Source organism: Hibiscus syriacus, unplaced genomic scaffold, assembly GCF_006381635.1.
Source record: "Hibiscus syriacus cultivar Baekdansim isolate YM2019G1 unplaced genomic scaffold, ASM638163v2 tig00005459_pilon, whole genome shotgun sequence".
Taxonomy (NCBI): domain Eukaryota; kingdom Viridiplantae; phylum Streptophyta; class Magnoliopsida; order Malvales; family Malvaceae; genus Hibiscus; species Hibiscus syriacus.
This window is the reverse complement of record NW_024062058.1, coordinates 2,035,628-2,063,560: the sequence shown is the minus strand read 5'-3', so window position 1 is coordinate 2,063,560 and position 27,933 is coordinate 2,035,628. Positions and strand designations below refer to the sequence as shown.

Here is a 27,933-nt window from a genome sequence, read left to right as displayed (position 1 = left end):
ACATCGCTTTTCCTAAAACGCGAGGTACTGAAGATATTGAGAAATTATCGTTCGCAGAAGTTTTGAAATTTAAAATTTGAAAAGATTTCCCGAACCTCGCGCTTCATAAAACGCGAGGTACCATTAACCTCGTCCCCTTAAACTTATTATATTTTTTCATTGTACTACTTTTGTTTCGAACAATTTTCAACACGATTATTACATCGCTTAAAATGTCTCTTATGTGCCTATACTAATCATATCTATCAAGCTATTTTAGCTTGTTCTCTATGCACAAAACCAATCATTGGATCCATTTTAGACACAATTTTGTATCTTCTTATTTTTGCATAAAACAAGCTTGGGTATCATTTTCTACGTGATTTTTAACTCGCCTATAATATTTTGTATGTTTTTATATTGGCCTCAACTGGAAGATAAATTCCAATACTACATGAAGAATCTTATAAATTACAAAAATTTCGATATTAAATACCCAAACATGCCTATAAGCACTTGTGGTTTGTTGGAAAAACTAAATACCTCGCTCTTTGGAAAATGTGAGGTATATTGAATACTTTTCGCGATAAATTTCTCGGGACGGTTCAATATCTTAGGGACCTTGCGTTCTGGGAATTCGAGGTATTAAATAATCATATTAAATTGTGTAATCTGAAAAATGCATAATACCTTGTATCCTGTAAAAAACAAGACATGTTCACTCACTGGGTAGGACGCGAGTTAGTCCTACGTGTACACTTTGGGTAGTATTTTTCTAACAAATCTGCTAAGAGATTATTCTTTAAAAAAATTAATTGGGGTTTTTAATATAATAACACCATTATAATATGACTTAGTTTGTGAGTTAAATTATATGGATTATTTGGTAATTGAATTATTTTAATTTTACAATTGAATTAATGCTTAATGCCCAAATAAGTGCTCAAACTATGTTTTTGTGCTAAATAAGTGCCTACATTTTTTGGCCAATCCGAGTGACTAACGTTACAAACGTTAGTACTTTAGTTGCCAAAGCCGTCAACAACGTTAGTTTTTCTTGTTAAATGACACGATTCACAACCTAGTAATTTTAGAAATTTTATATAAAATTAAAAAAATAAAATTATATATTTTTAAAAAACACATAATTTTCAAAATAACTCATAAACTTTGAAAACATTCATTCCAACCCCTAAACCTATGCCGAATGCCGCCCTTTCCCGTCGAATAAGCTCCACCCGACCTCCTCTCCCTCGGTGACAAAAACCCATAACGTTCCTACGCAATTTCGATGGTGAATCGGCAACAACTACATCGGCATATAACTAGGATGATGGCAAGGACTACGTCAATGGCAGTGGTCGTGTCCGGAGAGGGTGGCGACGGCAGATTAAGGTTAGGATTTAGGATTTTGGGACTGTTTTATAATATAAGGAAAGTTAGGGCTTTTTATAAATATATTAATATTTTTAAAAAAATAAATTTAAAAAATATCAGGTTGTGACACATGTCATTTAACGGGAAAAACTAACGTCTTTGACAGCTCGAACACTTAAAATACTAACGTTTGTAAAAATAGGCACTCGGATGGGAAAAAATGTAGGCACTTATTTCGCACAAAATGTATAATTTGAGCACTTATTTAAGCATTTAGCCTTGAATTAATCAATTCTAGATTATTTAATTCTTAAAAGACTTCAATTAAAAATTCTTACTAGACTTGCATCAAAGAAATGATTTTTAAATAATAATTATTATTTTAAAACAACGATAATTAAAATAATATCATATATTTGATAAGAATTCGAGTGACGTATATTTCACACTTTTTTATAAAAAGTTGACATATTTATTTAATTGATATTTGTAAATATATTATATGAAGTGGGTTATAAGACATGAAGGATTAAACGAGTCACATAATTCATATGAGTGATAGAATAAAGTGATTTTAATCTTCCAAATCACAAGACATAATTCATAATAAATATATTGAAAGAACATTTTCGCACCCATTCGCATAGGAGTGTTTAATGAGTTGAGCAGTTCGTGAGCAATTTAAACTCGACCAGGTCAAAACTTGGTAAAAGCTCGACTTGGGTTTTGGTCATCGGGGCGGTAGGCGTGGGTTTAGTGGTTGAAATGAAGGTTTTCAAAGTTTTGAGTTTATTTCAAAATTTGTGTTTTCTATTTTTAAAAAATATATTTATTTTAAATTTTAAATTTTTAATAAAAAAAAAATTAAAATTATCAGGTTGTGACACGTGTCATTTAATGGGAAAAATTAACACTGTTATCGGCTCAGACACCTAAATGGGTAACGTTTGAAACATTAGATACCTAGATGAGACGGAAATTAGTTCACCTATTTGGGAAAAGTCGTATAGTTTGGGCACTTATTTTGTTATTAAGCCTTTAATTAAATATCAATTGTGTTAATATTTGTAATAGGCTTAATACAAAAATAAGTGCCTAAAGAATGTATCGAAAAACGTTTTAGTGTCTAAAGATTTTTTTTTGCTAAAAAGATGTGTCTAAAGTTTTCTCCGTTATACTTTTAGGTACCTAATGTTAAAAAAATCGTTAAGTGACATGTGTCACGTTTATATTTTTTAAATATAAAACATTATTTAAAAATATTATTAAAAAATATATATATGACACGTGTCACTTAACAGTTTTTTTTAACCGTAAACACCTAAAAGTATAACGGAGAAAACTTTATGCACCTATTTTTAGCAAAAATTATTTATACACTAAAATATTTTTCGAGACATTCTTTAATTACTTATTTTTGTATTAAGCCTATTATAAATATTAACCCTAACTCGCAATGAAATACCATGCGACACCCACCTTTTTGCGACACCCACCTTTTTCATGCATTTGGATGACTGGTTTTTCATGCATTTTCATGCATGTGGACGGCTGATTTTTCATGCATATTCATGCATTTTTTCATGCATTTTTTTTTAAATAATGCTTTGGAATTAATCCATGGTGATGCAAACTTATGAGGGAGTGCAGTGCGACACTGAGGAATTAATCCATGGTGATGCATTTTCTTTTACAAGACTTGATCTTTCTTGCTAGCTATTTTCCAAACAATCAAAAGTCAAATCCTATCTATCTTAATATATAGATTCGGCAGGTTTGATTTTTTTTGTTTTTATATATTAATAACTGAATAAATTAATTTAATTACATAAATCAAATTGATTTTAAATTCCAAATTGGAACAGAAAAACTGAATTTATTCTTAATCGAACTGAACCAGCCAAACTATACAAAATTTTGTTTTTCAATATCTTTTAAATAAAATAAAAATAGTTGTAAATTAAATAAATTTGTAATTAATTAATTAGATTGATTGATTTCATATTAAAATTATATTAGTTAAGTATAGACATATAATATAATTAAGTGATTTATTCTATTTGGTTATTCAAAATTGATACTATAATTGAATAATTCTTTCAAACTGAATAAATAAATTAATTCTGTAGAGGCTAAAATGACCGTGTCGATTATTTTAAAGGCTAAAATAAAGAAAATAAAATAAACGTTACGTTAATATGATAATTACTTTAATGTAATTTTTTAAAACTTAGAATAGTTGTAAATAAAACTCGTCTTTTATTTTCAAAATTATTTTTTTTCTGGCTAACGGCTGCACCAGCTCTAGTACTGTTTGTCAGCATTCGTATTTATTATTTTCCGTTTATTTACTTATATAATATCTTTGCTTCTTTTTCTTATTTTTAATAATTATGTTTTTATAGTATCATGAGCAAAGTTAAAAAATTTATTTCGAGTGTTAAATTTAGTTAAAATGTATTTTGGAGTGTCAAATTTAGAAATTATATGAATATATTTTTTAAATGAATAAAAATGAATAATGAGTGTGAAATTATGTTTAAAGATGTTAATATTTTTTTTTCAAAATATGTTAATTTTGTTTTTCTAAAAAAATATTTTTAGATTAAACTTATAAAGGTTTCTTTCCAAAAAAATTTGGGGTGTCATGTCCTCATTGTATACCGGCTCCGTTAGTGTATTGCTCGCTTTTATATGCATTTATGACATATTTTTCTTTTTTATGGCATTTTTTTGTCGTTTGATTGCTCTTTTCGTTTTATTTTCAAAATTATTTTTTTTCTGGCTAACGGCTGCACCAGCTCTAGTACTGTTTGTCAGCATTCGTATTTATTATTTTCCGTTTATTTACTTATATAATATCTTTGCTTCTTTTTCTTATTTTTAATAATTATGTTTTTATAGTATCATGAGCAAAGTTAAAAAATTTATTTCGAGTGTTAAATTTAGTTAAAATGTATTTTGGAGTGTCAAATTTAGAAATTATATGAATATATTTTTTAAATGAATAAAAATGAATAATGAGTGTGAAATTATGTTTAAAGATGTTAATATTTTTTTTTCAAAATATGTTAATTTTGTTTTTCTAAAAAAATATTTTAGATTAAACTTATAAAGGTTTCTTTCCAAAAAAATTTGGGGTGTCATGTCCTCATTGTATACCGGCTCCGTTAGTGTATTGCTCGCTTTTATATGCATTTATGACATATTTTTCTTTTTTATGGCATTTTTTTGTCGTTTGATTGCTCTTTTCGTTTTATTTTCAAAATTATTTTTTTTCTGGCTAACGGCTGCACCAGCTCTAGTACTGTTTGTCAGCATTCGTATTTATTATTTTCCGTTTATTTACTTATATAATATCTTTGCTTCTTTTTCTTATTTTTAATAATTATGTTTTTATAGTATCATGAGCAAAGTTAAAAAATTTATTTCGAGTGTTAAATTTAGTTAAAATGTATTTTGGAGTGTCAAATTTAGAAATTATATGAATATATTTTTTAAATGAATAAAAATGAATAATGAGTGTGAAATTATGTTTAAAGATGTTAATATTTTTTTTTCAAAATATGTTAATTTTGTTTTTCTAAAAAAATATTTTTAGATTAAACTTATAAAGGTTTCTTTCCAAAAAAATTTGGGGTGTCATGTCCTCATTGTATACCGGCTCCGTTAGTGTATTGCTCGCTTTTATATGCATTTATGACATATTTTTCTTTTTTATGGCATTTTTTTGTCGTTTGATTGCTCTTTTCGTTTTATTTTTTTCTTAGGGTTGGATTTGACGACGCCTCGATTAACACTACAACAATTTTATCATTTTATGACAATTTCTATATGAAGTTGCGTATAATGTCATAAAATATACTCTAAATGTGACCTTTTTTTTGTTTTCATCACATTTAATGATTGAGGGTATGTATTTTATGACTATTTAAAAAATGGTCATTAGTTTTGTTTATTATATTTTTAGAGCTAAAATTTGCCTCCAAAAAAATTGGTGGGAAAGCTTTCAGTGACGTTTAGAAAAAAAATTTGTCTTTTATTGTGAAAAGTTTTGTTCTTTATTGTGATTTATGAAAAATTTTGTCTTTTATTGTGAAAAATTTTGTTCTTTATTGTGATTTATGAAAAATGCAGTCTTTTATTTTAATTTGTGAAAAGTTTTAACTTGTATTTGTAATTTGTGAAAAGTTTTATCCTCTATTATAATTTATGAAAAGTGAAGTCCTTTATAAAAAAATATTTATTTATTTTAATTTTAAAAAATAAAAATTTTCAACAAAGAAATTGTAACAATATTGTTATGGTCATTCATACAATAAAAACGTTATATTATTAGTGATAATTAGTTATATAATTGTCTATTATTTGGTGACATAACTATTGTCATTAAATATTAATTATAACATGACATTATTTATTAATGTCACTATATGTTTAACAATACATGATGAAAATATATAGATCATCACATTTGATATTTAGTAACACAAGACGTTCGTTGTGACATCAATTTTTGGTCACAAAATACTAATATTTTCTTATATGATCATTGTATGATTTCAAGTGACTAATTTCTTAAGTCAATTATTATAAAAAAGTATCTTAATTATGTATTTAATTTACTATTATAATTGTAAACATTTACTATACTTTTAAGTATTTTTCTTTTAATAAAACTAGATACTTCTATTAAGAATAAAATCTTTGAATGGTGGTTTATATGATGACATGAATAGACTGACAAAGTAAGAAGTTCACTCTTTCCTTAATAAGTATGATTAAATCTTAGGCTTACCAAACAAACATAATTTTCAACCATATTGTGTAGGTTTCATTGGCTCTCAATCAAAATGTATATATATAGAGACTGTTTCAAGTGTTTTTATATTATTATTTTTAAAAAAGTCAACTTTAAAAGCAAGGCTGCTTTGTTCTATATGTCCTAAAGATTCTGCGTGGTGTCTTTTATATTCGAAGTCAACCAAAAGATAATATATATATATATATATATATATATTTATATATATTTTATTGGTAAATTGAATTTTAAATTATATCTGATTTTTTTATTTTAACTCTTAAATTTTGATTCCACCATTACTTTTAGTCTTTTATTTAAAGTCGTTAAAAATATGAAATTTATAATCTAGCCGCCTCTTATTTCTTTCAATCTAGTTTAATTTTTTCCCTGTTTAAGCTCTCTCTCTCTCTCTCTCTCTCTTTACCTAATCAAATTATTCTCTCGACAACCTTCCATGTTTTGAGCAGGAAGATTTTTCCCCTTTGATTTGTTTTGAGCCGGAAGACAAATAAATTACGAGACACGACTGTCTTGACGTGGCGCCTACTTGGATAAGGTACGGATGGTTGATCCGTGTTTTGTCAGAAATGATACTAGATCGATAAAATTAAGAGAAATGATGTCTGACAGGTAATTATTACATGTCAGAGTGATATTTCGGTAAAATCGCCCATGTTTTGAGCTGGAAGATTTTTTCCCTTTTGATTTGTTTTGAACCGGAAGACAAATAAATTTATTGTTTGAAAATACATTTTTATAGATGATTATTATTTTTAATTAAAGAAACAGGTGGCTACATTTTAATTTCATTAATAGACTTTTTCAACTCATCCACGAATATATCAATTAACAAATAATAATTGATTACTTATTTAATTTCTAAATATTAAATATCACATCCAATGGAACATTTAAAAATTTTTAAACTGTATTATAAAAAAATTTATTGAACTGTATTGTTAAAAAAATAGTTATTGATCTGTGAATTGTTCAAACATTCACTTATAAAATTAAAATTTTACCCGTTCTCTTGCTTTTACTTTTGTATTAGGTCGTTTTTTTATATAGGCTTAGGAGTCACTGTTATACCTATAGTAAATTCAATTTATTATTTTCGTTTCTATCATTTTTTTCATCAATTTAGCTTTCGTAGTTGTCTATGGTGTTTATCCTAGCCCTCAAAATCTATTGACTATTTTTTACTAACAGAACTGTGAGTTTTCTGTATCTATGGATTAAGGGATTATGTTAAAATATTTATTAAACACAGTGGCTAGAACAAATCTTCAAAGTTTTATTATTTATTTAAGTGAGATAAAGGGATTAGGTCAAACTTTGGGGGATTTTTTTTAACCGTTGTATTTAGTAAATATTTTATTATTTATTTATTTAATAAATGTCATATCATCATCAAGCCACGTCAATAATATTTGGTTGATCTGAAAATTGTTGGTGTTGAAAAATACATAAGACTAATGGTTATGTTAGTCAAAAAATGACTTCGAGGTTTATGATAAACACCATAAATAACTTTGAGGGCTAAATTGATGGAAAAAATGATAAAAACAAAAATGACAAATTAAGTTTACTACATGAGCAACAGTGACCTTTTTACCTTTTATATATATATATATATTTCTAATTAATTCATATAATTTAATTAATTAATAATTGTTGTTGTTGTACATATGGTGATGATTAGTGTAGTATTGAGGAGGCAATTATCATGTGTAAATCCTTCCGTCCCATATTGTGAAAATATAAGTTTGAGTGATGTTATCTGTAACTTAAAAGTAGAGGAATCTTTCAGTTATTTTTGACCTTTCGATTATTTTGTGATTTAAAAAACATGATGTAATCAATTTTTTTAAAAGCTCACGTAGCAGATAAATTTTTTCAAGGTTTTCTCGTTTTCTCTCTTAAAAATAAAACAAGAACAATCTCTCTGTTTTGGGTTCTGATTCTTTCATCAATAATCAAATAAGTCTTGATATCATCACAAGGCGAATTGAGGATTATACAGTATTGGGACTGGATAACATTTACTATTTCTTTCTTTTGGGATATTCAACTATCATAATGGAATCATCAAGTAAGTTTTCATTTCTTTTACTGTAATTCTCGATAATTATGCCATGAGTTTGATTTCGTTGATTTAATTACCCTATCAAGATCCTTATGTGTTAATTGCTTCTACATGCAAGACTAATTGATTTTAACAGAAAATATCAAATCGCTTCTCTTGTCATGCGATGGCCAACCGATTAGTCTATCGTTCAAGTTAATCTGGAATATGGTATTTATTTTAGTTATGTTGGCCGATTTGGATCTATAGGGAGGTTTTTTTAACGAGGACTCATTTTATCTACAAATCATCATTGTTATATGTAATTTTATATTAGTGTTGATGATATTTATTCTTTATTATCAAAAATGATATTTGTTTGAATCTATCATTTGTTTGTGTTGTTGGATTTGGTTTTAATCTTTTTCGTGTGATTAGTTTTTACACTTGGATACGATCGTGTTTGAATCGTACTTAAAATTTTCTTTCTATTATAAAAGCCAAGAGGTTTATATTGAAAAAAAAGCTAAGAGGGTTATTATTTAAAATTTTCTTTCTATTATAAGTAATATTTAATACAAGGTTTAAAATTTTAAATAAATATATTAATTTTACATCTTTAAATTAAATTCAATGTTTTTTAAAATTAAATTTTTTATTTTTTATTTCTAAATTAAATTCAGTTATTTTTATATTTATATTTCTAAAAATAAGTATAAAATTATTTTAAATTTTAAATCTTATATTAAATGCGGTTTATATATAATACATATAATCTATTTAATTATAAAAATATTATATTTGTTTAACTTATTTTGGTGTTCTTATATTTTATAATTGGTTTAGGTTCGAATCCTCATTTGAATGTATTTATTTCTTTGTTTTTCTAGCATTAACAATATTATAAGATAAATAGAGCTTGTTGCAATACTTAACCAAATGAAGCATTTAGCCCAGTGGCTTAAGTGTTCTTCTTCCCGCGAGTGACCAAGGTCCAAACTCCTCAAACACAAGTTATCTTTGATTTATTCTCTATCTAATCTGGAGGTGACATGTTTTATAATTATATGTTGACATGTGTCACCTCCTGATTGAATGATTAATTTATCAAATAAAATTAAAATTAGGAATAAATTGATTGAGTGTACAAATATTGAGGATCAAATTAAATAATTAAGTGATCATATCGACTCAGTTGCCGAATCACCTCTCTCTTTCCTTCATCCTTCATCCTTCATCCTTCTTCAACGATTCAGCCTTCAGATTCTCGTTTTCTTCTTTCAATCTCTCTACTTCTTCCCTTAACTTCCTAGCCTCATCGACCCCGGCCTCCCTTGGAACATCTCCGGTTACTTCTTCGTCAAGCAAGGTCCTATCTTCATTTTCAACATCTTGTTTTCTTAACATGTCCCTATCGTGTTCGTGTTCCGGGTCGTCGACTTCGGAATCCAATGTATTGGAGCAGCTATCATAGGTTTTATCTGAGATATACTTGATGGAAGGAAATGGGGATCCCAATGTTGTTACGAGACGACATCTATGTCCGGACTTAACCCGATCATACAGCTCTGCAAGTGAACGGTGAGACCGGTAGAGGTATTCGACCACGTTAATCAACTCGGGCCGATTCTTGCAATACATTTCAGCACGTTGGGCAGACGAATCTCCATCTCCCTCCATCAGTTTTAGCATTGCCTTCGTCTTGTTATCTAACTCTGCCATTCTCACATCATTTAAGTAAATTGAGAAGAAAAAAAAAAGCAAAGTCCTTACAGAATCCGATAATTTACCAGACAGAGAACGATTCGAGCCGCCGTGACGAGTACGAAACCACCACCACTGTGAAGCTTCCATATTCTTGCACATCGCTGAAACTGAAGTGTCGGGTTTTACAGTAAATGGTTGTAAGGATATACGAAAGAGAACTATGCTGTACTCGTGATTATAAAGAGAAATTTTCAGATATTCAAACTATGTGGAGCGTATGCGCGCGGGCTTATGACAAAAGTTTTCGACAACGGTCGAAAATTTCGCTTATTGCTGAAGCTAAAAAGGGGCGGTTTGGTGACTTATGGCCCAATATGTTTATTAATGATTTAGGCTGTTAGTCTTTCCTGGGCTTTTTGATAAGATTTTGTTTGAGGGATGCTCAATGCTTTTTTTAATAGTTTGGATGATTTATGAGGTATTGGATTTACAAGAAAAATACAAGAAGTAACAGAAAGGAAGAATAACACTTCGCTTCTCATTAGAGAGAAGCAATACATTTATAGTAAGCAGCAGTGGTTAAACCAACTCACTACCACCTAGGCTAACAACTTAACCTCTGTTAACCGCACTAACAACTTTACCCAACAGATTATACGTGAACAACCATGCACTAGAATGCAACCTAGGATACACCAGAACCAGTCTATTCCATTATTCCCCCTACTCTCTTCACTTCTCCTTTATTTGCTCAGCACGGTAGAACACACACACTGTCCCGAAAAACTTCAAATGCTCCTTTCGATAGTGATTTTGTAAGACCGTCTGCAAGTTGGTGAGTAGCTGGAACATAATTCACTTGAAGTTGTCGATCTTCCACCTTCACTCGAACAAAGTGTATATCAAGATCAACATGCTTGGTATGAGCATGATATATAGGATTCGCACTTAATGACATTGCGCTCGTATTGTGCACCAAACGACCGGCTGTCTATGTCGAGGTACACCTAAATCTGCAAGCAACGCCTCCACCCAAACAACATCCGCTGCTGCATCTGCTATACTGCGATACTCGGCTTCCATGGTCGAGCATGATATTGCTTTTTGCTTCTTGGACGACCATGACACAAGATTGCTACCAACAAACACCCCGTGTCCTGACACGGATCCACGATCATCGATACTACCACCCCAATCCGCATTAGCGAACGCTAACGCGCTTAACTCAGAATCTGCTGGCGAGAAAACGAGTCTGTAGTTTAACGTACCAGCTAAATAACTTAATATCCGTTTTACAGCTACAAAGTGTGTATCGCATGGAGCATGCATAAACTGAGCAACCATCTTTTAAATTTGAAACAAAATACTTCAACATTGGTGAATAAAATGGAGTCCAAAAAATAAATAGAGGTCTTGCATAAATTTTCCAAAAATTAAAATGATGTTAAAAATTTAGCGGTCGAGTGATCTAAGAGAGAAAAATTCAAAAGTTTAATAATAAAATTATAGAACTTAAAAGTTAAATGATCAAAATAAAAATACACTAAAAGTTGAGTGACTTAAACACGTAGTTTACCCTACTCCATATATCCTAATAATAATCAGAGTTAGATCAGGATAGGGGTGAGCAAAACTCGACTAGAAAAATTAATTTTTTCGACTCGACTCGAAATGACTTCGAGTTGTAATTTCATAAACTCGACTAGACTAGAAAAATTTCAAGTTCAAGTCGAGTTGTAAAATACAACTCTAATAACTCGAAAATTTTAGTAATTAGTGGATGAATTTTCAAGTTTGAGTCGAGTCCTTCAATTCTATATGATATATGTATACAACATATGAAAGAAATATATATGTATTGTATCTTTTTATAAAAAATACACATGAATGGATTGTTATATATTTGTGTTGTACATGATCATGAAAAAACATTTAAATTGAAATTAAATAATATCTGAATATTATAAATATTGATAATTAAATTTAAAAACAAACTTGAAAATTCAACTCGACTCAAAAAAATTTTAAGTCAACTCCGAGTTATAAAATAAAACTTATCAACTCGAATAAATTAAAATTTTTAACTCAACTCGATTAAAAATTCGCCCTTATTAAGGGATGGTTAGATGGAAGGTTCAAAGAAATCGCAAATTCGAAGATATTGTTTGTGAGAGAAGAGTGGTTGTGGATTTTCCTTTTCTTTTTCCTTTTTCCTTTTTGCGAACAAACGATATAGTTTACTTCTTTTTCATTTTAGAGATTTCTCTTTTGAATTAATTTCATCAGAAGACTTATACAAATCTGGTTGTATAAGCAAGGACAGGTGTAAGATTTTAAGTTTAGGGCAAATTTGAATTTATAAAATTTTAGGAGCAAACATGAATTTATATAATTTTAGAAGAGCCGAAAATGAATTTTAAATCAGAAATATATAGAAATTTGGCAAAATCTGTGGAATAATGCATTAAAAAAATTGTTCAGATAATGCAGTCGAATGATTATTTGCCCATTTGGGGCGAATGCAACAGTTTCCCATAGGTCGTTATGTCTTCCAAATGACCTACGTTACGTTGGTCGTCATGTGCTCCGAACGACGATTACCTAAATTTTCCCAAATAACAATGATTACCTATATCGGTAATTAGGCTTTTAGCCGAAGATACACTTTGCGACCTATGGAGGTCGTTCGGAGCAGCCGGCGATCTCATGGATTACTGTAGCAATCACACCAAATAAAAAAATAATTTATGAACTGCATTATTATATGAATTTTTTCTGTTGTGTATAAGGATGGAAAAGATAACTAAAAGACCAAAGCAAACAATACTGATGGTCCCATAGAATTGACCATTTTATATTTATTATATAATTTACGATCCAAATCTACTTTTATATTACACGTTACTTAGCAAAAATAATATAAATAAGACACTTTTTTCTAAAACAAATTTGAAATTAAATGTAAGAGAATGGCACATCTTATATTCTAAAAAGGAAAAAAAAACATTATCATATATAAAAAAGTAGTTTTTATTGTATTTATCTTTTAAATAATAATAATCTATAACAAACCCGTTTAGGGGAGGGTAGATTATTTACTCTATGCATGTAAATGGTTGTTCCGTATAAGGATAGATCAAGAGAGTTGCTTGGGGTACGTTCAATTATTATATTCTGATATTTAATATTTTTTATTGATAATTTATTTTCGTCACCATTTAATATAAAATTATAAAATTATGTATAGAAGTTGTTGGTGATAGGTAGGCAAGCTACCAACTGGGATGAAATCTTGGATGGGTTAGTTCCTTTAGTTATTTTTGGTCACTGCAATTAGCATAAAATAAAATCATAAATCATCCTGTAAAACCTAATTTCCCTTTTCATAACAAATTAATAAATAATTACATGAAGAAAAGCATATGTTTCCAAGCCGGATGAAATATGGATAAGACAGGGGTTCGATATATTGCCAACTTTTCCCACCAAATATTGACTACCTGCCACTGCCAGCTTATTATTATTGAATGGAAAATGAAAATGTTTATATCACTATTAAAATTTGAAAATGTACAAGTCAAATTTCTAATTATAAATCACGGGTATAGAAAACCAATAAAAAAACTAATCTAAGTTTGTTTATTGATCATATATTTAATGGTGTTCATAAAATTTGTTTTACGAGCTTCAAATCATAGAGCAATTTAAAGCTTTAAAAGTTTAAAAATGGTATTAAAAATAATTTTACTTTAAATATTCTATGCCAATAATTAATATTATATCGGTGTTAGTTATATCGACGATATCAAATTATTTAAGTTTTACTATCAAATGATCTCAGCGGTAAAAAGATTATATTAATAAAATGCATGCGTGTTGTCCATGGCAAGAACATAATTTACAAGTCGATGCCCAACTGCACATGCATATCCACGAATCAACACTTTAATATTAAATTAAAACATATACAGACAAAATCAGACCCACTAACTGTATAGTTTTTTTTTCTCACTAATACATCTTTGCAAAAAGTCTTTCTTTTTCTTTTGTAAACTAAAAAATCCGAGGAAATATTGCAATCAAGTAGGTAGCACCGAAATTGGATGCACATTTACAAATCTGGATTTGGGAATTTAGGTCAAAGCTAAATCAGTGGTGAAATCTTGAATAATATTTGCCTTTTGAAAACCCACTTCACCCAACCAATGCCCAACCATCCAGCCTAACTTTGAATACCAATTTATACGAGAAAAAAAAAACAATTAAAATGCATGCTTTATATGTAATATAAATAGGATAAGCATAAAATTTTATAGTAAGAGATACATTTTTAAAATTTTTGAGGATAGACTTATAATATTTTAAGACGACTAAAATAAATCATTAATATAAAATATAAAAAAGTTAATATATAATAGTTTGAAATTTTTTAAAGAGACAACTATCTTCGTCCACTCTCCGATCGATCCCCGACTCTACTGTTGTAAATTTGGTAACACCCCAACTTTGGAAGCAACTTAACACGTATTTCATGTATACACGCAAAAGAGGAATGGGATAAGAAATGGAGTGTTAAACTTAATCAATGACTATAAGTCCATAAGAAAAGTAATTCGCATCTCTATTCCAATGCAGTCCACATCAATCCATACCAATAATATATATTTTACTTTAATAAAAAAATATTTTAATTATTATGACATAGTTAATACTATAAATGTTTAACAAATATATAATAGTTAATACCATAAACATTAATACAAATAATTAGTATGATAATTTAGGAGCTTTAAAATATTTATATGATTGTTACTTTTAGATGTCCCGGATTCGAGCATCAACTATTGCATGATTTTTTAGCGTACATTGTCAAATGTTTGTGAGTTTTCAGAAAAGATATTATCTCGTGTAATCATCTTGGATTAATTAAAAACATATGTATATAATTAATGTACTATTAGCATTAAATAATAATTTAAATAAATTATATTAACATTAAGTCAGCACGTTGAAAAAATTGGTTTAGATATTTAAAATTAAAATAATACGTTAATTATTATACTTGAACTAAATATATTTAAATTATTAAGAATAAAATCTAATAGTTTAATAATAAAAAAACCATATATTTTATTGTTTATCTCAATATTTCAATGATTTTTTTAAAAAATATTTGATCATAAATATATTGATATAAATAATATTTAGTAATAATAGTCATATTTTAACTTTTAATTAAGATTAATGTTATTTTATTTATTTAATATTAATATATTATTTTAATATTAAATTTTAACATTTTACAAATATTAATATTTTAATATATTAGTTAATATTGCTATTTAAATTGAAAAATGGCATTTAGTAAAACCATAATTCCTTTTTATTTCTTTTTTTTTTTTTAAATGGTTTTACTAAAAACCCCTTCTAAGCCTATAAGGGGAAAAAAGTGCCTTACGAACTTATATACCATAAACATAAAAATAATCGTTGGATATAACATATGATATAAACTCAGGACATACTGAGTCAAAATACAAAGCATTACTAGACATAGGAGCCCTCATAGCTAGAGTATAGCTACAAAATTACAAGATCTAGGAACATAGCAAACTTTGAAGTGACTCTTAGCCTTTAAGTGATGTTTGTTTTCACTGTTAAATGTCTTCAAAGTTCTTATGTCTGCGTCGCGCAGACCACGTGCATACATTGGGCTTCGCATACCGTTTGTTTTTTAGAAGACAGAAGCTCTTCTAACGTCTACGCGTCCTCTTCTTGGAGCAGATGTGACCTTATGTCTTCAAAGCTCTTCTAACCTCTTCAAAGAACATTAAAAAATATGAATTGATTTATTTTAAAAAAATTATTATTGTAGTTGAATTGATTATTTAAATTTCAGTATTGTAAAACTAAAATTATTTAAATCTCAATATTGCAAAACTCTTTTAAGTTTAAAAAAACAGTTTATTTATATTTCAGTTTATTTTAGCAGTCTGCCGACGTTAATTTAATAAGGTTATTTATTAAATAATTTATTAGTATGAATTGATTTATTTTAAAATATGGATTGATTTATTTTAAAATTATCACTATTATTGTAGTTGTATGGATTATTTAAATTTCAGTATTGTAAAACTAAAATTATTTAAATCTCAGTATTGCAAAACTCTTTTAAGTTTAAAAAATCAGTTTATTTATATTTTAGTTTATTTTAGCAGTTTGCATACGTTAATTTAATAAGGTTATTTATTAAATAATTTATTCAATATAGATTGATTTATTTTAAAATATGAATTGATTTATTTAAAAAAATTTATTATTGTAGTTGTATGGATTATTTAAATTTCAGTATTGTAAAACTAAAATGATTTAAATCTCAGTATTGCAAAACTCTTTTAAGTTTAAAAATCAGTTTATTTATATTTCAGTTTATTTTAACAGTCTGTAAACGTTAAAAAACAAACAGTCTTCTTCTTGCAGATTGCAGACTTTTGGTCCACCTCTTCTGCTGCAGACGTCTGCAGATATGGTCCGCAGACTGCAGACTTTTTACCTCTGCAAAAACAAACACCACCTTAGTTTCTTACGAGCTTCCAAAAGGCGGTAACCCAATATGGATAGATCCCCTCTTGTCGAGACAACTTGTTAATAACGAGCGTCAAGTCTAATTCGAATATGACATGGGTCCAACTATACTCACTAGCCAACAAAGAACAACACTAAAGTGTGAATCTCCGATAAGCCACCTTCAACACAACCTAGTGATGCCGTAATCATTCCTCAAGTGCTTGGTTGAGAGAGTCACGAGCAATAACACCAATAGTTGTCATTCTCTCACTGGGTTCAAAAACATAATCCAAATTAATTTTAGCTTAACTGGGAGGGAAATATTATCATTTCTTCTAACCCAGTAGCGATGACGTTCCAGAAGCAAAACCAAACTAAATAACAGAAAACACCTTTAATCGAATTATATATCCAAACATCATAAAATCTTTAATTTTTGAGAAATCTCCATATGTTTCTAAAATATATTTCCTCGATATATTTCCTCGAATTAAACACATAAAATAAAATAATTTTAAAAAAATATTAATTTAATTATTTTAAAAAATATTTACATTAGATTAATATATTTACCAAACGAACAGAAGTGTGGATAGGCTTGGCGGTGACTGGTGAGTCGTATAGTTCATGCAAATTAATGGCTTTGAAAATGCCAAAACAAGAAGGGAATTCTCCGTAATATTATTTTATAATAAAGTAGTATAAGTTTATCCAATCTTTTTAATTTCACTAAAAAAAGGAAGAAAAAGTATTCTCATCGATCGTGCCAGACTGCCAGCCATATATATAATTATATCATTATCTTCATGCATCTTTGTGAGAATGCTGCCATGGAGGAGATGACCGAATGAAGCTTTTTATTGATAGTCAATTAATACTTTGCATTACACCAGCTTATATAATAGCTGTGCCTTCAAGTTTATACTACCTATATAACAGATTCAAAACAGACTCCAACATTCATAACAAACTTTAACAGCTCACTCACACACACAATGCTCATATTAGGAGCATATGCACACATTGCATATTCTAGAATACAATTGTGTATTCTAGATAATCTATTATTCTCCCTACTCTTTTCCTTCTCCTTAAGCAAATGAGAAAACCTACACTTTGGGTTGAAATTGCGCAAATGAAGATTTGGACAATGATTTAGCAAACCATTCGTTCTAGTTGAATCGGAAGTGCGATGCTTCTTTCCGTTCGATTTGAATCGGAAGTGCCGATGCTTCCTTCCGTTCGATTTGAATCGGAAGTACCGATGCTTCCTTCCGTTCGATTTAAATCGGAAGTGCCGATGCTTCATTCCGTTCGACTAGAAACGCGGACACAAATTGTATGATAGCTGAGACAGTGATGAAGTCTGGCCTAAATCCTTCCCCCAACATGCAATTTAAATGTCCCTGAAACTGAGCATCATATCCACACTCTGCAAATGCATCAAGAATAGAATTCCTTGAAACCAAGTCTCTCCAAGGAATCATCAGAAATGTCTGATATGCGGCTCCTATGTCATTGCATTTTGCATAAAAACTAACAAGGGCATTTGACACCGGTGTAATTGTATATAAGCAAGAATGCTGAAGAATATACCCGTGGATTACTTTTCCAACCGGGAGATCCTTTAAGTGTGCACAGGCAGAAAGAACACTAACAAGAGTCGCAGAATTCGGTTCAAACATATTTGAAGAAATTAACTCCTGAAACAAATCCATTGGCACACATAAAAACTCATTCAGAAATTTTGTCAAACAACTTACAAGCAGCAAATGCTCAACTCTAACTTGTCCCTTCTGTAATCCAGGACAAACCAAAACCAAGGACCCGGACCCCTGAGAGGCAGCGCAGAGTCCCTTTGGTTTCGCGATAATCTCAATCTGGTGCAAAACCTTCAAATCAGCAAAATTATAGACGAATATCTTTTGTTCCAAAACGATTACGATTCGATTTCTCCGGAGTCGAGATGATCTCACTTCAGAACGAAACGAAAGCTCCCCGATGCATCGATTCTGGTGGTCATCCCAGATCATAACTCTAGTCGGCGCACCGCCAACGAGAGCCAAAATATTATACCGAAAAAACATCTCCACGACTCCAATATTGCTAGCTATAACGAACGGAAACCAGACCAAGCAAGAATGTAGAAGAACCTCATAACGGTACATCAGAGGAAGTACTAGGCGTAGATGACTTAACATAACAGCGATGACAGAATATCCGAACACCGCAACGATGATAGCGGAAGGCATAGCAGTGAGCGCGACTCTGATCTCGTTCAGTAAACGATGACAGAATGAAGAATGGAAACAGCGGAAGAAAAAAAAATGACGTCATGACGTTTGGCGAATGATACCATGTGACAATGCTGCCATGGAGGAGATGACCGAATGAAGCTTTTTATTGATAGTCAACTAATACTCTGCATTACACCAGCTTATATAATAGTTGTGCCTTCAAGTTTACATTGCCTCTATAACAGATTCAAAACAGACTTCAACATTCATAACAAACTTTAACAGTTCACTCACACACACAATGCTTATATTAGGAGCATATGCACGCATTGCATATTCTAAAATACAACCGTGTATTCTAGATACTCTAATAATCTTGGATTTCCTATTCACCAAGTATATATATTATCCATGTTATTCGGCCTTTGGTAGAGACGGATTGATGTATTAATAAGACACTTATAATTAAAACATTAATTAGAAATATTTAATTAAAAGTATTTTTTGAAAATTAAAATTTAATACAAAATTTTAAAAGAACTTAATTGAAAATTTGAGATACACTAATACATTTTTGTGTGTGTGCAAATTCTGAAGATTTCCGTTTGCTATGAATAGAGAATATTAATATATGTATTACTTAGTAATAACAATAATTAAAATACTCGATAAGTTGTGATATAATTTCCCTACACATCACCACACTTTAACATCCCCTTCCCATCTAAATCTCGTACATCTCATTTCCGGGTATATTCCCCCAAAATCTCGTCGAACATCTGCCCTTGCCACGGGTGTAATACTCGAACTCAACTCGAATCGAAAATTTTAAAATGGAGCTTGATTCGATTCAAAAACTCGCGATTTTAAAATTTTCAAACTATACTTAAACTCGAAATCTTGAACTGAAGCTCGTGAGCAGCTCTAAAAGGCTCGAAATGAAATTTTTTTCTTAAAGTTAACTCGATTGAAACTTTAAACTCAAACTTGAACATGAACATTAAATACATGAAAATCTTAATGTATTTTTTTAAAAAAATCAACAAATAAATGTTAATATTATTAATAATTTATTTTTAAAAAAACTAAAATATTAATATATTATATTTTCGAGCTGCTCACGAGTTTTTTGAATCGAGTATCAAGTAGCATGTTTCGACTTGTTAAGAACTCGAGTTGAGTCCATTCGATCTGTGTATTTATCGAATCTTGATCGATTCGATCTCGAGTAGCTTACTATATGACTTATCTCGTTTACAACCCATGCTCTTCTTACATAACACCCGTTTTCTGCGGCTCCGGTTCATTGCCGACGTATAAGATCTTCCCTTCCAACCGTCCATCATATGGCCTCATCTCTCCCACCAGTGGAATTATACCCAATGCCCTTCAGTATTCCTTCACACAAAAAAGGGTATAATACATCATTTCTTACTTTACTTTATCAAATTTCATTCATTAAACTTTCGAATTGCTCATGTTTGATCACTCTGATTTTTTATTTTATTATTATTATTATTATCTTTTTAAAAATAATTTAAAATATAAAACAAAAAACAAAAAATGTTTGTCCATTATTTGCCAGTGTTGGAATGGCCGTAGATGATGGTTGTTTGGTCCAAGATTTCATAATTCACTTTATCTCGACCCACTGAGTCCAAATTTAACTTTCATTCTGTAAGTAAATTGAGCAAAATTAAAAGTAAATAAAATAGAAAATAAAATAAAATTTAGTAAGAAATTATGTAATTTACCAAAAAAATGAAATCCCTCATACTTCTTTCACGTGACATATTTAAGATCCAATTGTATTAAATTTTAGTTTACGTAGGAAAACTTTTTTTAATATTTTCGTGAATTATTATAAGGTATATTATCGGGCTTGGGCGGGACATTGATAGGATCGGAAGCGGTGGGGGGATCGTTGGTAGTTTGTGACTTCGAGCAGGTGTCCTTAACGTGGCCATAGGTACCGCGACTGAAGTACACCGTATGTAAGGATTCATATTCAATAATCTGAATCCGGCCATTGATGGAGATCTTGGACACTAAGGGCTTGTTAAGATCGACTCTTATGGCCATTCTCGCGAATCGCACTCTTCGGCCACACTTGGTTTGATAGTCGATCTTAATGATCGGACCAATGCACTCACCGATTTTTGTGACGATGCTACGTTTATAGAGCGTGACTGGTAGGCCAGGGAGTCAGATCCAAGCGATGACTTTGCTAGGATATGGCTGTGACGTAGAGAAATCCGACAACCAAGGTTCAATAGTGAGATAATGACCGAAAATCATCCAGGAGCCATCAGATAAAACCTTCAAGTAATCTGAATAAGTGCTGAAGGTGACAAGATAATAATTGTTTTCGATATTCATCAGTTTAAAAGGTTTTGAGGGCTTTCAGAGATCATACATCTTGTTCCAAAGGGTTGTGTTACCGATGCCTTGTCCAAGGAGTTTGACGATGACAGTTTGAGCGAGACTTTTTTTTAGTAAGAGATTGGACACGTTTGGAGAATTCAATTGAAATAAGTCCATCGATGACGGAACGGGTTTACGTCTCCGTTCAATATATCGTTGTCATCCCCATCGATAATCTCCTCTTTAGTAGGTCGGACGTTGGTTAAGTCACTCATTAGTTTATCTCTATAAGAGATTGCAGGGAGAGGAAGGGAAGCTTGCTGATCCGTTTTCATGGGGTATCTAAAATGTGGGAGAAGCCAATTTTGGGATCAGGGATGGCTAATGTCGGCAATGTCGGGGGTCTCATCGAGGCGACAGTGTTTTTTGGGATTGGGGTTCGGTAGGATTTTCAGAGAAAATCATTGAAAATTCGGACCTATGTATCTATATATAGTTACGTATATTAATTGTTGATTGACATTGAATGTTCAAGAGAAAAAAGCACAGACCACAGAGTGCTGGAAGAAGTTGACCCATATCTAACCATGGTTAAAATCTAACCCCTCGTCTCAGCACGCAAATAAAAATCCTTATCCTCTCTTGTACCTGTCAATTCACTTCGCTGTCTCTCTTTATAGCTCCTTAATCTTTGCTACCTGTATAAGCTTCATTAATGGCGCTTCAGATCTGAAAATGAACCCTAAAGCACCCAAAGTACCGGCCAAACCCAAAGGCAGAAAAAGAGAATTTTCTTTCTTTTAATAAAAAAGTTTCAGTTCTCTTTGCGTGCTTGTGCCTTCCTTTTTCTTTTTTCTATTCGATTGCTAATAATGCAGAAGAAAACGGCGTATTCATTCCCAGACGAGGTGCTGGAGCACGTCTGCTCGTTCATACAATCAAACAAAGACCGGAACTCGGTATCGGTGGTGTAAATCGTGGTACGAGATCGAACGGTGGTGTCGGAGGAAGGTATTTGTCGGGAACTGCTACGCCATTAGTCCTCGGATGGTGATCAGACGGTTCCCGGAAATCATATCCATTGAGCTGAAAGGGAAACCGCACTTTGCAGACTTCAATCTCGTACCCGACGGCTGGGCGGCTACGTGCTTCCATGGATCGTTGAAATGGCCGAAGCCTATCCTTGGCTCGAAGAGATTCGGCTTAAACGAATGGTCGTCACAGACGAAAGCTTGGAGCTTGTTGCTAAGTCGTTTAAGAATTTGCAAGTGTTGGTGCTTTTTTCTTGTGAAGGGTTCTCAACCGATGGACTCGCCGCCATTGCTGGTAGCTGCAAGTGAGTTTGATTGAACTCTGTTCACGTTTGCTGTTTGGATTTTTTCTTTGTTTTTGTACTGAGATAAAAAAAAATTAAATTTTGGGTCTCTATGGGAATTTGTTCTTCTTTTCCCCCTAGGATTCCCTTGTTTTGTTCTTTATCTGCAGATTCTTTTCCTTTTGGGAGTTGTTTTCAGATATTTGGATGGGTACTTCCTGGGAAACGTGGGCTTGTTTTTGCGTTTAGAAATGATGAATATCTTTTTTGTAAATTAGTGATGGCAGCAATAATTTTCCTTGTCGGTACTGAAGATTCTGTTTTCGACGTTCGGCACGTTTATATGAATCAGTATGGTTTCTGGATGCAGGTATCTGAGAGAGCTGGACTTGAGAGACAGTGAAGTGGATGATTTGGCTGGACATTGGCTCAATCATTTTCCCGAGACATACACATCCCTTGTGTCCCTTAACATTTCTTGCTTAGGATCGGATGAAGTTAGTTTCTTGGCCTTGGAGCGCCTAGTGGGTAGATGTCCCAACTTGAGGAGTCTTTTGCTCAACCGTGAAGTGCCCCTTGATAAGATCGCCAACATTTTACGCTGTGCACCACAGCTGGTTGAATTCGGCACTGGCGTCTATGCGGCTGAGCTACGCCCTGATGTGTTCTCGAACCTGGCCGAAGCTTTTTCAAGTTGCAAGGAACTAAGGAGCTTGTCCGGGTTTTGGGATGCGGCCCCAGCTTATATTCCAGCTATTTACTCTGTTTGCTCTGGATTAACATCATTGAACTTAAGCTATGCTACCATACAGAATCCCGATCTTACCAAGCTTGTAAGCCACTGTCCTAGTTTGCTACGCTTGCTGGTAAGTTCATTACGGTAGCATTGTGGACATTATGGGATCTAAGGATTCCATTTGAACTGTGTTAGGAACATGTTCCGTCATTCAATTGGTTCTTCGATTGTGTATGCTACATTAGATAACCCTCGGTTATGCTCACAGGTACTTGATTACATCGAAGATAATGGCCTTGAAACACTCGCATCTAGTTGCAAGGACCTACAGGAGTTAAGGGTGTTTCCATCTGACCCGTTTGGTGCAGAGCCAAATGTATCCTTGACGGAACGAGGCCTTGTCGCTGTTTCTTTGGGTTGTCCTAAGCTACGGTCGGTTTTATACTTCTGCCGCCAAATGTCTAATGCAGCTTTAGTCACCATTGCCCAGAACCATCCGAACTTTATATGTTTTCGTCTTTGTATTCTTGATCCAACAATGGCTGATTACCAGACCCTCAAGCCACTGGATGTTGGTTTTGGAGCCATTGTTGAGCACTGCAAGGATCTGACGCGCCTTTCCCTCTCCGGTCTCCTCACGGATCGCGTGTTTGAATATATTGGGAGATACGCAAAAAAGCTAGAGATGCTGTCTCTGGCATTTGCAGGAGAAACTGATATGGGACTCCATCATGTGCTTTCTGGGTGTGATAGGCTCCAGAAACTAGAGATCATGGATTGTCCCTTTGGAGACAAGGCTCTATTGGAGAACGCTGCGAAGCTGGAGACAATGCGATCCCTTTGGATGTCTTCTTGCTTGGTGAGTCTCGGAGCGTGTAAGATGCTAGGCCAGAAGATGCGCAGGTTGAATGTCGAAGTTATGGATGAGAAGGGACCTCCAGATTCGAGACCAGAAAGCCAACCAGTCGCTAAGCTCTACATATAGATCAGTTGCCGGGCCAAGACCCGACATGCCTCCGTTTGTTTGGACCATGGATGAAGATTCTGCATTGGAGCTTTCTTGAGAGAGACCGGACATGTTAAAGCTCACTTGATGAGGTACATGCCCCTTGCTCAATCTAATTGCAGACCTGGTTGAAATTGTTTTAGTCGTGGCCGGGCCATCTGGAATACAGAGCGTTGATCAATAAAGAAATGGAACTCCAGTTGTGTATTATTAGCCTGGGTTTTTATTTGCAATCCTCATAGTTACCATGAAGATTGTTGTATGTTTATGCCATTTGTATAATCTTTTTGGATTGGAACATCACATAATAATAAAATATCATCATTGAAAACGCAGATATTATCTCAGAAACTGAGATAGAAAATCACACAAAAAGAGGAGAAAAGAAACTGAAACTGAAAAAATAGGGGAACAATGCAGATTACTGAGAGGGATAGATGATGATGTGAACACGTTCGTTGTATTTATGATGGATCAAAACCCACCATTAATATTCTCTGTTAGTTAATGATTGTTGATGTTCCTTTTTCGTATAAACTTTCAACTGTGGTCATTATCAATATCATCATCTTCATAATTGTAGGGTCAAATTCTCTGATGTTACAGTGTCTCCAGGACAGGACATCAATACTTATGATGATGGGTTCAGTTCTGTTAAAAGCTGTTTTTATTAAGGGATAAATTATATGAAAGTTGAGTAATTAGAGAATCATGATTTCTTTTCGTGATTTAAAAATTAAGAGCGATGTTGATTTTTTTTTCACGTCATATTATCTCTATTGCAGTGCTCAAACATATAGAGACACTTGAAAAAGCTGAGTAAATATTAGTGAAGATATGGATTAAATAGAACATCTTATGAACTTTAGAGTTCAAATTATGAAGTTTAAGAAATTCAAGGACTAGTAATGTAATTTTACTATTTTGAAGTCCATTTGTGTGGCCTATGTACTTTTAGCAATCAGTTTAGATTAGTTGGCTCAGTTTGTTTCAGTCAGACTCTCTTGTTCAAAAATAAACATCATAACGAACAATCACTAAAAATCAATATATAAGTCGTGATCAATTTATATATATATATATATAAGAAAAAATAATACAAAGAAATAAACAATATATTAACTTCTAAGTACTATATATAGGTTTTACAATTCAATATAACAGGTTATAAAAGCTTAACACTGGCACTATTTGCAAAATTCATATTTTACAAGTGAGGAACCTGATGTACCCTAAAGCTTCAGCTTCTAAGGAAGAAGGAATACAAAGGGGAAAACATTCTCTAGTAACAAGAAATGACCCAAGTTTAACAGTATGGTTTTCAACGCTGCACCTTTGCAAAACGCCCTCTGATTCTTGTCCTGCTTTCGGCTCGAGCCTTTCTTGATTCATACCTTATTTGCTTGTCATATCTGTCATGTGTCACACAACAATTCTTCAAAGATTTTCCAAATATATGAAAAAACTCGAGACCCAATTACTAAGGTTTAAAGTGAATACGGATTAAAGATGTGATGGTAAGGAACAAAGTGAAAGCAAATACCTCCTTGTTTTCTTTTTCTCCTTGTAGCGTGAGATTGCAGTCTCTCTCTCCTGGCTATTTAACTCGTGGACAGCAACCACTGGAGGTGCTAATGTGGTTCCTGCAGCAATTTGATGTTGCCGTTGGTCGATATTCACATTGACGTTCCTGCTAGAATCGACGTGTTTATTTGGAACCACAGCATTTTCCTCTGTATGGCTTCTTAACTGTGAAAGAGGTAGAAATGCTTGGTTGGCCAGCTCTACATTGTTATCTTTGAAGCACTGTAGTGGACTTGACTGCATGAAGAGAACAGAGTTAATCAAGAAGGCGCTTATATTTTGAACATGCCAATGAAGATCTTTTTTATCAGACATTATGTCAATCTAGACTTGAATACAACGCAAGTGTTTTTATTACTACACCAGTGGTTTGGTTGAGAGACATTGAAGATTAAATGCATTAACTTAATCAACAATAATTTTGTTTCTCCAGGCATAAAAAGAAACAAGGAACAATAAATCTGCTTCTTTGCTGATTTAATTGTCAACCTAAACTCCTTCTAAATGGAAACGAAGGCCAATAAACAAGACTTAAACGTGCTGCAGAAGCTAGAATATATTGTCTTGATAAATCATCGGCTTTGCATCTTTAAGAATGACAACAAGTTCAAAGTGCTAATTGTTCACAGTATCGTCCCCACAACGAAAAACGAAACTTTTTCCATGGCTAGCATGCACTTTCGATTTCCAGAGCTATTGTATTCGTATCTCAAAGCCGAACAACCATTTGTTGATCTCGAATTAAAACAATAATAACCCTCGGCTCTATATTCAGAATGTTCTATATCTAGGTGAACACTAGAGGAAAAGAAAATGCAGACCTTATCGGCAGGAAATGAAATAGGATCATCATTTCTGCAACTCATTTGCACACTTCCCAGCTGAAAATTATCAGCATCTGGTATCAGTGACTGGAATCCAATAGTGGCTTCAACGTTAGCCTTTTCAAAGCTTGGATTGGGTTCTGACTTTGCCAGTTCATGTAGCTGATGAAATATCTCTTCCTTATGTTTTCCACAAGATGAATTACGATTCTGATTCAAAGACAGTTCATTCACAACAGTTATATATTCATAACACAATGCACAAAAATCCAAGAGATTTGCAGTTAATGGTACACAATTCATCCTTCTTTCAAGTAATTCTTAAACAACCACAACCAAAATAAAGGCAGCAAAGCCTCAATAAAATCCAGTTGGCTTATTGAACTTGAGCATTAAAATTTTAATTACCGTACTAACTCAAACACTTGTTCTGTTCAAGTCACAGAAAACACCGCAAACCTCAGTGACATGATTTTCTAAAACAAAAGAACAAACTAAAATTTGATAAGAACCCCAAAATTCCAAATTTCAGTGAATACATAAACAAACTGTTAACTCTTCACCAGCATAGAACTCATAAAAAGAGCAATCTTTTAACTTCTTTCTCATATTTTCCAAGGAGCCAGCCAACATAGACGCATAAGAAATGCAAAAGACTGAAAGGGTTAACTAGATACTAAACCTTTGGTAGAGGAGGGACATCCGTAGGCTTAAACCCATGATCAAAATCACTGGAAAGAATCAACCCATCAAAGCCAGAAATCACAGGAGATCCCCAATTAGACAATTCCAACAACCCATCACAATCTTCAGCACCATCTCCACAGCCAAGTTTGACTTCACTCGAAAAGGGAGGTTTATCACCCAAACCCTCGATCCCAATAAAGCTCAGCAGCTCACTCACGGAAGGGCACCCGGTGAAGACTTCTATAGGCCTCCTATTGTGCAAGGAGGAGGAGGGTAACTTGTGGTTTTCCCAATCACAGTTGGAGCAGAAAACAGACTGCTCGGTTTCGCAGAAGACGGAAGCAGGTGAGTGGTCGCAGGCGTCACAGAGCTGTGAGCGAGAGTGCTTGGTAAATAGTTGGTTAGCAGAGTGAACTTCCCTGTCGCATGAGAAACAGAGCCTGGCGGAGTCAGCTCTGCAGTATAAAAGAGCTGTGGATTGATCACAGTAATCACAGAGTCTCCTCCGTATTTGGTTGTTCCTCTCATCACTCATCCTGTGTTGGGGTTAAGTATTCGAAAACTTTGTTTAGAAAGCAAAAGAATGGGATCGCATTGATTCGGAAACCAAGAGACGACACACAGCCAGAGAAGCAGAGTAATCTTAATACACTATTAACACTAACACAAACGAGAGACGGC

At 32.3% G+C, this 27,933-nt stretch overlaps 1 protein-coding gene and 1 pseudogene across 2 annotated transcripts; one reads left to right on the top strand and one right to left on the bottom strand.

The window, feature by feature from the left end:
• Positions 1-752: 752 nt before the first annotated feature.
• LOC120199643 (zinc finger protein CONSTANS-LIKE 13-like) lies at positions 753-27,933 on the bottom strand. Of its 2 annotated transcripts, XM_039200680.1 has the most exons (7): positions 27,248-27,933; positions 26,563-26,775; positions 25,701-25,978; positions 25,468-25,569; positions 2,822-2,843; positions 989-999; positions 753-763 (listed from the first exon to the last, which is right to left on the bottom strand). In XM_039200680.1, exons 1-4 carry the CDS (start codon positions 27,785-27,787, stop codon positions 25,479-25,481), a joined length of 1,122 nt encoding a protein of 373 aa, XP_039056611.1. In that variant the 5' UTR covers positions 27,788-27,933; the 3' UTR covers positions 753-763; positions 989-999; positions 2,822-2,843; positions 25,468-25,478. The 2 variants fall into 2 exon arrangements, with proteins under 2 accessions (XP_039056611.1, XP_039056610.1); XM_039200679.1 differs by lacking the exons at positions 753-763; positions 989-999; positions 2,822-2,843 and having other exon boundaries at positions 25,255-25,569.
• On the top strand, positions 21,682-24,477 carry LOC120199642 (annotated as a pseudogene).

Coding starts and splice junctions, on each gene's coding strand:
- LOC120199643 (XM_039200680.1), bottom strand. CDS start 27,787: ATGAGTGATGAGAGGAACAACCAAATACGGAGGAGACTCTGTGATTAC. Junction 25,979..26,562: donor TTTCATTTCCTGCCGATAAG/GTCTGCATTTTC, acceptor CTCTTCATGCAG/TCAAGTCCACTACAGTGCTT. Junction 25,570..25,700: donor GAGAAAAAGAAAACAAGGAG/GTATTTGCTTTC, acceptor GACACATGACAG/ATATGACAAGCAAATAAGGT.